Source organism: Lepidothrix coronata, unplaced genomic scaffold (assembly GCF_001604755.1).
Source record: "Lepidothrix coronata isolate B3197 unplaced genomic scaffold, Lepidothrix_coronata-1.0 Scaffold119, whole genome shotgun sequence".
In the NCBI taxonomy this organism is placed as follows: Eukaryota; Metazoa; Chordata; class Aves; order Passeriformes; family Pipridae; genus Lepidothrix; species Lepidothrix coronata.
The window spans coordinates 2,871,775-2,883,791 of NW_016690299.1; the positions used below are offsets into that span (position 1 = coordinate 2,871,775).

The window sequence follows — 12,017 nt, forward strand, 5'->3', positions numbered from 1 at the left end:
AAATAAAATACAGCTACTAAAAATGCCAGAGATGCTGTTAAGAAGCGTGTTTCCTGGGAAGTCCAGAGTTAATCTAATGTACTTGTCTGTCAGCTGAGCATGCCCAGAGTAATCCAATTAGGATAATGAGAAGTAGCCAGAAGTGCAGTTTAGTGCACTGCTGTTCCAGTCCAACACTCAGGTGAGCTGTGCAGTGCAGTTGATCTGTGTGCACACCTCAGGGCTTGGAAAACAAAAATATGGCACAGTGACAGACGTCCTTAAAAACCTCAGCACCCTGTTTACTTCTTGCAGTAATTAAACACTAGCTCAGGTAAATCCTCTTCCCAGAATTCAGCAGCACACGAGCGTGCCCAGGTGGCCAAGAAGGCCAGTGGCACCTGGGTGGTACCAGGAACAGCGTGGCCATAGGAGCAGGGCAGTGCCCATCCCCTGTGCTGGCACTGCTGAGGCACCTCCTCCAATCCTGGGGGCAGTTCTGGGCCCCTCAGACAAGACATTGAGGGGTTGGAGCATTTCCAGGGAAGAAAACAGAGCTGGAGAAGGGTCTGGAGCACCAGGAGCAGCTGAGGGAGCTGAGGGGGCTCAGCCTGGAGAAAAGGAGGCTCAGGGGGGACCTTCTCGCTCTCCACAACCCCCTGACAGGAGGGGGGAGCCGGGGGGGTGTTGGGCTCTGCTCCCAGGGAACAAGGGACAGGAGGAGAGGAAAGGGCTTCAAGCTGTGCCAGGGGATTACGTTTAGATTGGATATCCAGCCCTGGCACAGCTGCCCAGGGCAGTGGTGGAGTCCCCGTCCCTGGAGGGATTCCAAAGCCCTGTGGATGTGGCACTTGGGGACATGGGTCAGTGGTGGCCGTGGCAGTGCTGGGGGAGTGGTTGGACTCAATGGTCTCAGAGGGTTTTTCCAACTTCAATGACTCTGTGAATCTCAACCCCACTTGTCCCTCCTCTCTCCGAGGGAAAGGCTGCCTCTGTTTGGTATGGAAGGCACAGGACTCCAATCCCAACACAAGAGAAAAGCTGCTCTTTAAATTCCGAACACACATAATTCGCCTCTCTACGAGAGCTACAGAAAACATCCACCAGCATAAGCAGATTTAAACAGGTTTTATTCATAAACTGTTTGGGGAAAGGAGATTTACTGATATACAAAAAGTCAAGAAATGAACTGACTTTCTTATGTCTGCGAATCCCTTCAGGCACGTTTATAAATTCCCACCATAATTGCTAAGAGAACACATCTCCACACATTTTACTGAGCCTGGGCTGTAATGAATAATGTATGTCGGAATTGTACAGAAAACACACTCCTGTAGCCAACTTGCAACTAGCATTCCCAAAATTACTAGCTACATGCTCCACAAACACCTTACAATGATAATCAAGAGGTACATTATTTCTCTCTCTTTATACATTAACCCAGGAGGACGTGTGCAATCAATCACAAATTCTATGGTTAATTTACACAGGTTTGTAGTCAAGCTTGGACTCCAGTTTCTTGGAATCAGCCACTTTCCTGACAGCTTTCATGAAGTCTTCCTGAACTACGAAGTCATGATCGGCACGGATCGCAAACATACCTGAGAGGAGGAGAATTTAACAGCCAGGATCAGCTACAGAACATAAAGATTCACTCAAACCCAAGTGAAAATTAATCCAAATTACACTGTCTTGGATGTTGGGAAGAGGAGAGAATCTCAGTGGGGTCACCTTTCTGAATTAGGGGATTACTAAGAAGGAAGCTTGTTTAAACTGTGAGTATTCACTGGGGTACTCAGCCTGTCCATGCAGGCAAACCCTGTGCACAAGTTTTAATGTAGAAAAAGCTTAAAACAGCATCAACTTTCCAGTAACCTTGGTACCAAGACACTTGGATCATCTGCAAAAAGGAGAGGAATGGGTGCAATCACTGTTTCTGGAATGTATCTACTGAGACAGTGTGACACACACCACGATATTTATCCAGCACGTGGTTAGAGACCAGCCCGAGTGAAACGTTCCAGCAGAAGGTTTTTGAGCTCCTGGTTTTAATCCACAGAGAAACAGCTCCAGGATTCAGCATTAGCACAGAGAAATGAAGAGTTTAGGAATTACCTGCTTCAGTACAGACATTTCTCAAGTCTGCTCCGTTGAAGCCATCTGAGAGCTTCACAATTGCTTCATAATCTGCCCAGAAAACACCAATGCCAATTAGAAATAAATCACACTTCCCCTTATGGATACCAATGACATATATATATATCCAGGTAACAAACACACACTTGGATCTCAGTGCAAACACAGAGCACTGGAGTGATAAATTAACTGGAAGCATCAGCTGTATCACCCCTTCCATTAAAACACAAAGTACTGTAGCCAAAAGCTCGTATTATATAATTAAATCCCAAAGTAACCAACTTGTGGTTACAAGAATCATCACGAAGAGCAAGAAAGCTCCATCAAGGCAATGTTCTTATCATTTAAATGATGCAAAACCCCAGATGTCTTATCTCCAAGTGATCACAACTCAGTCCCTTTCCACTTGCAACACTGCATCTACTGAAGGCATTTAATGTCTTGATATTATATGCACATCTATTTACTAAAAAAGTGGCTGTGGTGGTAGTTCATCAGGAACCAATTTCCAAACCACTGTGTCTGTTGAGCCTCCAGCAAGTCCTGCTTTTTGCTGGGCTGCTTATTAAAATTATGAATTTTCTGCAAAACCTTTCAAAGTTTCCCTCCTGCATGAAATTCAGAACAATTGAACTGAATGTTTTTACCTCAAGAATTCAAAAACTTCTAAAGGAATTCTCCAACTGTATTTTAATTCCATGTAGCACTATGTCCTATAAACAAGTCTGTTCATAATTGGTAAGTTAAAAAAAAGCGAGGGGACTAAGCAATGTTGAACAGTGCAAGGTTTGTAAGTTTAGGGTCTTCACCAGGAGATTCTCATGCTGGAACACGAACAGGTCATTTTAATGGATTTTAATGCAATTCCCACCCCACCTTGCTGCTCAGTTCTGGCCTTACTTTTGGGGTATCAAAACTGGGCATCAGTCTTTCCACACCACGTTCAGACACCTCACCTTGCAAGTGGCACAAAGGAATAATCCTACCCTGCTCTACTCCAGTGCCCAAAGATGCAAGAACAAGGGTGAAGCAGAATCACAAAATCATGGAATGGTTTGGGTTGGAAGGGGCCTTAAAGCTCATCTCGTTCCAACCCCTGCCATGGGCAGGGGCACCTTTCACTAGCCCAGGTTGCTACAAGTCCCATCCAACTTGGCTTGGAACACTTCCAGGGATCCAGGGACAGCCACAGCTTCTCTGGGCAACCTGTGCCAGGGCCTCACCTCCCTCACAGCCAACAATTCCTTCCCAATATCCCATCTAACCCTGCCCTCTGTCAGTTGGAATCCATTCCCCTTGTCCTGTCACTCCAGGCACTTGTTTAAAGTCTCTCTCTAAGTATTTCACTTCAGCTTCATGATTTGCTTTGGAGCTTCTTCTCTACCTCAGTCTACAGTCACATGCATGTTTAAGCCACTCTTGCTGCTAAGAAAGACAGAGCTCACCCCTCTAGCCCTCCCCCAGCCTGCTCCCGCTATCCCGAGCTATCCCAAGCTATCCCGAGCTATCCCTAGCGATCCCTCGGCAGAGCTGCAGCTGTTGATGCAGCCAGATGGTGACTGGGATCAGTTCCACTGTCCTGTCCTGGCTGCAGGAATTGCTGCTGTCAGCACACAGGGGGGTGGGTGGCATGGGGCACTGCTGCACTCAAAGGCACCCAGCTCCCGTTTAAAGGCAAATCACACTCAGTTCAGGAAAAAGCCACTGTGAAAGCAGGACTCTGGTCAGCTTAGGCTAAAACAGTCCTCAAATAAACCTTCCCCTTTTTTAATCTCATTTTTCTCCCCTTTACACTCTGGAGAGAGCAATGAACACCACTAACCAGACAACAAGTTTCATTAGGCCATCCCCAAACTCCAAAGTTTATCCCTGACTTTTAAAGATTCTTTATTGTTCTCTCATTAACAACGTTTCTTTCCTAAGGGGGCAATGAAAACGCTCTTTATCCGCACCAAGAAAACAGTGCAAGTAAAGAAAGTGTTTCCTTTAGAAACGGGATGAGAATCACAGAAAATCTGAATGGAATCAGGAAACCTGATGAAAATCATGTGGATTTTCCAGTTTACAGCTGTGCTCCAAGGGTTGATATTCAGTGTTCCTTTGCAAAGACTTTGCAACAGTTCAATCGGGATGCATTAAAAAAATAAAAGAAGTAGAATTCCAAGAGGGAAAGTTGTCTAAGGGCAGGAGTGATTGTAACAACTCACCCTCTTCCCATCCCTACAAACAGCAGCAGGAATGATATCCAGGTGACTTCCTACTCACCTATTTCACCGTGTTTAGTGATAGGACCTGCGTGAATCTTCAAAATATCTAATCTGGCTTGTTCGTTTGGTAGATCAATATCTAGAAAGAATTACAGCTTTAATGAAAGCAGAAACCCCACAATTCCCATGGATTATTATCCTCTGTGGAGTAATAACTCACGGATTTTTCTATCCAGCCTTCCGGGCCGCAGCAGTGCAGGATCCAGAGTGTCGGGTCTGTTCGTAGCCATGATCATCTTAACTCTGTGCAGAGTATCAAATCCATCCATCTGATTCAATAACTGTGAGGGAACAGAAGGTTGTTTATTTTTAAGCAACCCAAAACCTTCCTAGTCCAGCTTTTTCCCCCCCCCCCGCCTAAGTATTTTCACCAAGATGAAAAGCGCCAAAGATAAAGTCAGGAAAAAAAATCCCACAAGCTCCCTAATGAAAGGCCTTGAGCTCCCTGAATATTCCATGAGCAATGGAGGGCTGAAGAGAGACACTGAGAATGCTCTGCCCAGAGAAAAGGACATTGAGCAAAGCTCAGCTCAAACGTGAAAGACTTGACGAAAACAATGAGGCAAAGAAAACACTGCAAGGACTAAAGGAGCCAGTGGCTGCCTGACACATTCGGATTGTAGTGCACCAAGTGCAGGACATTCCAATTAGACTTGGAGAACGGCCTCTGGAATACTAATACACACAGAGGAAGACGTTTCATTGTGAAGATTTGAAGTACTTGCTCTTTGATCAGAGTGATTTAATTCTCTACGGAAGGCAGGCACGCTCTTTTGAAACAGGCAAACTGTTTGCAAACACAGGCCAGTGAAGGTTCCCATTAGCTCTGGAATTGTCACCAGTGGCTTTAAAATTCTCTTCACACGACCCAGTTTACCAGAGCAACTAATACAGAAACGAAGAAACACAACTGCTCCTCCTGGTTTCGAAAATCCAGCCATAACAGTCCAAAAATGTTATATAAAGTGAGTGTCTTTGGGTCTAATGGAGACAGAAAAAGGGGCCCTCCAAACCTTCAGAGATGCAGGAAGAAGCAGTAAGTAAAAGAAGAGGAAAATATCCCAAATAATTTTATCAGTTTTAAAGATTCAATTAATTCTCCATGTTGAATTAATGGATGAGTTATCAGGATATGCAGCTGCTCTAAAAGCAGCATCTAGTTCAACTCTAGCTCCAGGTAATTAACTCAGAAAAGGTTCTGGAGGGTAGATCCCAGGTAACAATTCACACCTGTATTACAGTCAGGAATGAGACACTCACCTCCATCAGAGTCCTCTGAATTTCTCTATCAGCTGAGGTGCCTTCGGAAAAACGGCGACCACCTGCAGCACACCAAACTCATGAGTTCTAGGACTTGATTTCTGCCTTTCAAACTGGGGGGGAATTGGCTTTCCAGCTGATTTCATCCCCAAAAGGAGCCTCTGTCCCACCCCCAGGCCATCAGCCTTACCAATAGCATCGATCTCATCCATGAAAATGATGCAGGGCTGGTGATCTCTGGCATAATTGAACATCTCTCGGATGAGCCGAGCGCTCTCCCCAATGTACTTGTCCACTATGGAACTCGACACCACCTTGGGAAGGACAAAGGAACACATGGATGAGGAGACTGGAGTGCAAACAGCTCTGGTGTGTGAGTGCAAGAGGCCATTCCAGTACCTTGAGGAAGTTGCAGTCCAGCTGGCTGGCAACAGCCCTGGCCAGGAGGGTCTTCCCTGTACCTGCCCAGACAAGAGATGGGAGCTGGTTCATTCCTGACCCAGCGCTGCCCACCAGGGACTTGGGAAGGAGGGAAAACAAAAAAGGGAAAGGGAAGACGAGGTGGAAAAGGGGGAAAAGAAAATAGAAAAGGAAAAGGAGGGAAAAGGAGGGGGAAAAGGGAAGAAGGGAGGAAAAAGGGAAAGAAAAAGGGGAAAAGGGGAATGAAAAAGGGAAGGAAAAGGAGGAAAAGGGAAGGAAAAGGAGGAAAAGGGAAGGAAAAGGAGAAAAAGGGAAGGAAAAGGGAAGGAAAAGGAGGAAAAGGGAAGGAAAAGGAGGAAAAGGGGAAAAAGGGAAGGAAAAGGAGAAAAAGGGGGAAAAGGGAAGGAAAAGGAGAAAAAGGGGAAAAAGGAGGAAAAGGGGGAAAAGGGAAAGAAAAGGGGGAAAAGAGAGAGAAGGAAAAGAAATGGGAAGAGGAAAATGAAAGAAGAAGGAAAAAAATAAAAAAGGAAAGGAAAGGATGAAAAGGAAAGGAAAGGATGAAAAGGAAAGGAAAGGATGAAAAGGAAAGGATGAAAAGGAAAGGATGAAAAGGAAAGGATGAAAAGGAAAGAATAAAAAGAATAAAAAGGAAAGGATGAAAAGGAAAGAATAAAAAGAATAAAAAGGAAAGAATAAAAAGGAAAGGAAATAATAAAAAGGAAAGCAAAACTAAAAAGGAAAGAAAAAATAAAAAGAAAAATAAAAAGGAAAGGGAAAAAAGGCAAAACAAAGGAGGGTCTTGGCACAGTTTGAAAGCAACTACCAAGAGCTGGTTCCCCTTTGCTGGGACTCACCAGGGGGCCCATACAGCAAACAGCCTTTGGGAGGGATAATTCCCACACGCTGGAATAATTCTGGGTTTGTAAGTGGCAGCTCTATTACCTGTGAAGGGACAGAGAATGAGGTTCAAAACAGCTAATGGTACGTTTGCCAGCCTGTTTTTCATATCCCTGCATTTATTTATTGGCAGCATGTTTTGTTTGAGAAACGGTTAAGTAAGAAAATGTCAGGCTGATCCACAATCCTGCCCCTCCTGCTCACACTCCAGCTCTGCAGTGGATGGTTCCTCTTGATCCTCTCTGCTCAATCCATAATTCCACTCCCCAGAGCAATTCTGGTAGTGTTTGTGCAAAATCCCACTTTGCTTTCCTGGTTGTCAATCCTACCAATGCCCTCCCACTTGACTTCATGGCATTCCCTCAGCCTGAAGGGTCTTGGATTCTTTAAACCCTCTCCTTTAAAGGATTTTCTTCATTTTAATCTCAATCCAAGCACTTCATTCCAGTTAATGAAACGTGGAAAGCACTGATCTGAGAGGATCCTTTAACAGTCTGATGGTAGGGTAGGACAAACATCAAAAGGAGGTTTTTCCCCTTAAAAACTTCACTCAGAACACTAATCACTATTTGATAAGTGTTTTTGAGGCACTGGGTACCTCTCTTAGTTCTCTGATCTGTTCCGACAACCCTCCGATCTCAGAATATGAAACATCCCCTGGATCTTCATGAGACATGTTATAAACCAATGGATCCACTTCCCTGGGCAAATATCTGGAAAACAGAATTAAGAGTTATTTTTCAGTGTTATAAATTTATAAAGTTATTCCCATATATTTTACAGCAACTGTGAAAATTACCTCTTCTCCTTCCACCTTGGTAAAAAGACAAGTATGAGTGTTGAAAAAAACAGAATAAACTCCAAACCAAGCAAACTTTTTCAAGTTTTAAAACAAAGCTTAAAAAAAAGGCTGAAAATGAGTCGTAACATTTTTTTTAACAAACAAGTAATTTCTTTTTGAATCATATAAAACATATATAACACACAAGACTTCCCTCAAAGTAACTTACTGTAGCACTGCTTTGCAGAAAACCTTTACACAATATTACAGAAGTGATTATTCAAATCTTTGTGGATATACTCAGATAATTATTTTTTCTCCCTTATATGATGAGCAGAAGAGCAGAGACCTACCTCATAATAGTCAGAGTGGTCATATCCAGAGCAACTCTTGTCCCTGGCTTCAGCTTACTTTTGTCAAGCTAGTCCCAAAAAACAAAAAAAAAAGGAATTCTGTTACAACCACATTCCAAAACAATCCCTGTTTTTAGGATGTTTACTGGAGCTTGCACTCTTTGCTCAACCCCACACAAGAAGAAAACAAAGCTACTGAGCCACACACCAAGCAGTCATTAACTTACCTCCACCACTCTTGACAATAGACACTATTTTCTAGACCATCATTAATTTTTATTTTTATTGCTGTCAATCTGACTGGATTAGAGGGATCTAATCCTGCTCTCTGCTCCACCAGGACAGAACCAGCTGTTGGCACATTTTTACATGTTATATTCCACTTTGAAGTCAGCTGTTCAGTTATTACTCTTTCACCTCAGATGCCTCCTCATCTGCCTCAGCAGTTTTTGTCTGATTGCTCCATTTTATGCGATTTTTAAACACATTCCAGCACACCCTGCTAAATTCTGCTGGGATTTAAAAAAAACCAACTTGTGTTCTTCACCTTGTTTTTAAGAAACCAGTTTATTCTGAGCTTTAAGGACAAGGACACAGCCCATGCTGGAACTGCTCCCTTCATGGATTGAACCCACTTGGGCAGGTCTGTGTCTTAGGAGAGCTGGAGAGAGACTTTGGAAAAGAGCATGGAGTGACAGGACAAGGGGGAATGGATTCCCATTGACAGAGGGCAGGGATAGATGGGATATTGGGAAGGAATTCTTGGCTGTGAGGGAGGTGAGGTCCTGGCACAGGTTGCCCAGAGAAGCTGTGGCTACCCCTGGATCCCTGGAATTGTCCAAGGCCAGGTTGGATGGGGCTTGGAGCAATCTGGTGTGATGGAAGGTGTCCCTGCCCATGGCAGGGGCTTGGAATGAGACGAGCTTTAAAGTCCCTTCCAACCCAAAACATTCTTGGATTCTGTGACGTGGCATCTGCACAACAAGGATTTCAACAGCCCTTTTCCAGGACTGCTGGAAGCTTCCCGTTGCCCTCCCTGGGGGATTTATAAAGTCCCTTGCCCATGTGGGTTCTTGACTCTCTGGCAGTGTTTAGGATCAAGCCATCCCTCCTCCTTTACTGGGGTCACTCCTGAGACCTCTTCCCAGCTGCCTCATCTTAAGAAACCTGTAACAGCTCAGAATTTTATCAGAGTCAACTTTGCCCAACAGATTTATTTTGCAGTGAGAAGAAAACAAAGAGAAACCACTTGACCTCAAATTCCTTAGGAAGTACACTTGAGACAGGGAAGTAATTTTGTTTCAATTCAAACAGCATCAGTCTCCCTCCTGAGCAGCACAGCACAGCTCAGCCACAAGGGCTTTGATCACAAACTCATCCAAGTCTGGGAGAAAGGATTTGTCTTGATATTTTGACATTTTAAAAACAACCATGGATAGGTTTTCTGAGCCTTTGGTATCAAATCAAGGATCTTTTAAGATAAAAGAGTGTTTTTACTGAAGCATAGATTTGAAAGTACGTGTTGCAATGCCTGGTTCGTCCAAGGACATCCAAGGATAATTCCTTAGGATTTATCTGTTTCAACACAGAATTCCAAGATTACTTTAAGTGCCCCTAAACAGAATTAACTACATTTATGTCCCAAAATTCTGTAATGAACATCAGTTTCTCTTCAGAATGAGAAAGAAAAGTCACCTCTAAAATCAATACCACCCCTGTGCTCCTTTTACTGAAGGAATTCTTATTTTTCACAACTTCCATGACAGAGGAGAACGTGATGTCTTAAAAACTCAACTGCAGCTAATTCTTGCACCATAAAGGAATCAGTTCAAGATGCACTGAGAGGTCACAGCTGGAAAAAGTTCTTACACTTATTTGTGCATTAAAACTGCTAAATAAAAAGCTGAATGATCAGAATGATCCTTCCCCTGGGGCTGTTACTCCCTGTTCAGAGGTACCTGACAGTCCCACATTTCACACGTGTTGTTCTTTGCTCCCATTTCTCAAAGTCAGGGATGAGAGGAACAAAAAGTACCTCCAAGTGGTTGTTGCTGACTGTGGCAGATGGACTGTGCTGCAAGGAAGGCTCTGTATTAAAGTGGCTGATTTCTACACAATCTGATGTAGGTTAAACAGCTGCTGTCCTGTGGACCAGGAGAGCCAAAGGTTTGTTTTTTTTTAAGATCACTAAGGACAAATAAAAATCCCTCCAAGTGTTTAGAACAGGGGCTTTGCCTCCCATAATTATCCACTGGACTGCAAAAGCATTAGGAAAAAAATATACATTAAGATATGGATAAAGATAATGGCTTTAAACTGACAGAGAGTAGGTTGAGATTGGATACTGGGAAGAAATTTCTGACTGTGAGGGTAGGCAGGCCCTGGCACAGGTTGCCCAGAGAAGCTGTGGCTGCCCCTGGATCCCTGGAAGTGTTCAAGGCCAGGTTGGATGGAGCTTGGAGCAACCTGGGATAGTGGAAGGTGTCCCTGCCCATGGCAGGGGGTGGAACTGGATGAGTTTTAAGGTGCCTTTCAACTCCAACCACTCCACGATTCTATGACACACAGTTAATATTTAATATTAAATCTAAAGCTCAGCACTGTGACAGTAATGGTCACAACACAGCTGATTAGTTTTCATAATGATCACTAATTTTCAGAGAGTCCAAAATCAGGCAGAAAAACAGTTTTAACTCAATAAAAAGAAAAAAACATGTGCAAGGTTCTGGGAACGTTGTGGATTGTTTTCTCTTCACTAGGAAGTTACAGAGGGACAGGGGAAGCAGACACCAGTATAAAATAGCCATAAATAGCCTTAAAGACTGAAAAAACCCTTAAAGAAGAAAATACTTAACCTCACTAAGGACCCAGTGGATGAAAAGCAAAGCCAATATTCAAGACCAAAGCAAACTTTTAATGAGTATTCACACAGTGCACCTACCTGACGGCGACAGCCAACCACATATCTTGGTCCATTTGTAGCCTTCACAATGACTGCAGAGAGAAAATAAAGAAAAAAACCCAAAATTTACTTGATGCACTGCTCTGAGTTGTGTTTCTGAACTATCCTATATGGTTTTTTTGCTAATAATCTGATCACCAATACTTTTAATTCTTTAGTCCTCCAAATCTTTAACCAGATTTAAATTACAAAAGCTTGTTACTTTGTGGCTGCCTCATCCCTGGAAGTGTTCCAGGCCAGGTTGGATGGGGCTTGGAGCAACCTGGAATAGTGGAAGGTGTCCCTGCCCATGGCAGGGGTTGGAACAAGGTGGTCTTTAAGGTACCTTCCAACCCAAACCACTCCATGATTTTCATGGTCTCAGAGAACATAACATTCTAGTGTACTTACATTTCTCCTCTGTCAGCTGTTTAAGAACCTCACCAACAATCTGAAAGAACAAATACAGTATTAGCCTAGAGACAAATTAACATTGCAGAACTTAGAGAAAACCTCTCTAACCCGTGTGCTCAGTTCCTGATGTCAAAGACCCTGTTTCTGTTAGCTGGGCCGTACCAACTTCCTCTTTTTCAATGCCAAAAATGGATTTAAATGTCATTTCCAGACAAGTTCACTGTCAACAAAAACTGCAGGATGCCGAGCCCTTGTTTGTGTCACGTACCTGCCCCACGCTCTGTAAGGCCTTGAGGTCATTTTCTGATTTCTCATATTGCTTGGTGAGCTCTTTCAGCTGTTCCCTTACTGAAAAAAGGAAACAAACACGAGATTTTAGAAACTTCCAATCCAACAAGAACCCGGGACCAGATTCTTTTCCAGCAGCAAAGTGAGATTGTGGGAGATCAGCAAACCCAGTAAGTGACCCTGGAAAGTGTGCAGGGAGGGGAACATGGCTGGGGAAGGGTCTGGAGCAGCAGGAGCAGCTGAGGGTGCTGGGGGGGCTCAGCCTGGAAAAAAGGAGGCTC

The 12,017-nt window shown here is 43.8% G+C and overlaps 1 protein-coding gene across 1 annotated transcript; it reads right to left on the bottom strand.

The window, feature by feature from the left end:
- Nucleotides 1-1,092: 1,092 nt before the first annotated feature.
- On the bottom strand, nt 1,093-11,847 carry PSMC6 (proteasome 26S subunit, ATPase 6). The gene is made up of 13 exons (XM_017825469.1): nt 11,717-11,847; nt 11,446-11,485; nt 11,035-11,087; nt 8,094-8,161; nt 7,558-7,672; nt 6,917-7,004; nt 6,042-6,103; nt 5,833-5,956; nt 5,643-5,704; nt 4,543-4,663; nt 4,381-4,461; nt 2,095-2,166; nt 1,093-1,580 (listed from the first exon to the last, which is right to left on the bottom strand). Exons 4-13 carry the CDS (start codon nt 8,114-8,116, stop codon nt 1,462-1,464), a joined length of 867 nt encoding a protein of 288 aa, XP_017680958.1. The 5' UTR covers nt 8,117-8,161; nt 11,035-11,087; nt 11,446-11,485; nt 11,717-11,847; the 3' UTR covers nt 1,093-1,461.
- Between the last annotated feature and the right edge of the window lie 170 nt (nt 11,848-12,017).

Excerpts from the sequence above, each read along its gene's own strand:
- PSMC6 (XM_017825469.1), bottom strand. The coding sequence starts at position 8,116 with ATGACCACTCTGACTATTATGAG. Across the intron at positions 7,673-8,093 it reads ACCACTCTGACTATTATGAG|ATATTTGCCCAGGGAAGTGG; the intron begins GTAGGTCTCTGC and ends TCTGTTTTCCAG. Across the intron at positions 1,581-2,094 it reads AAATGTCTGTACTGAAGCAG|GTATGTTTGCGATCCGTGCC; the intron begins GTAATTCCTAAA and ends TCCTCCTCTCAG.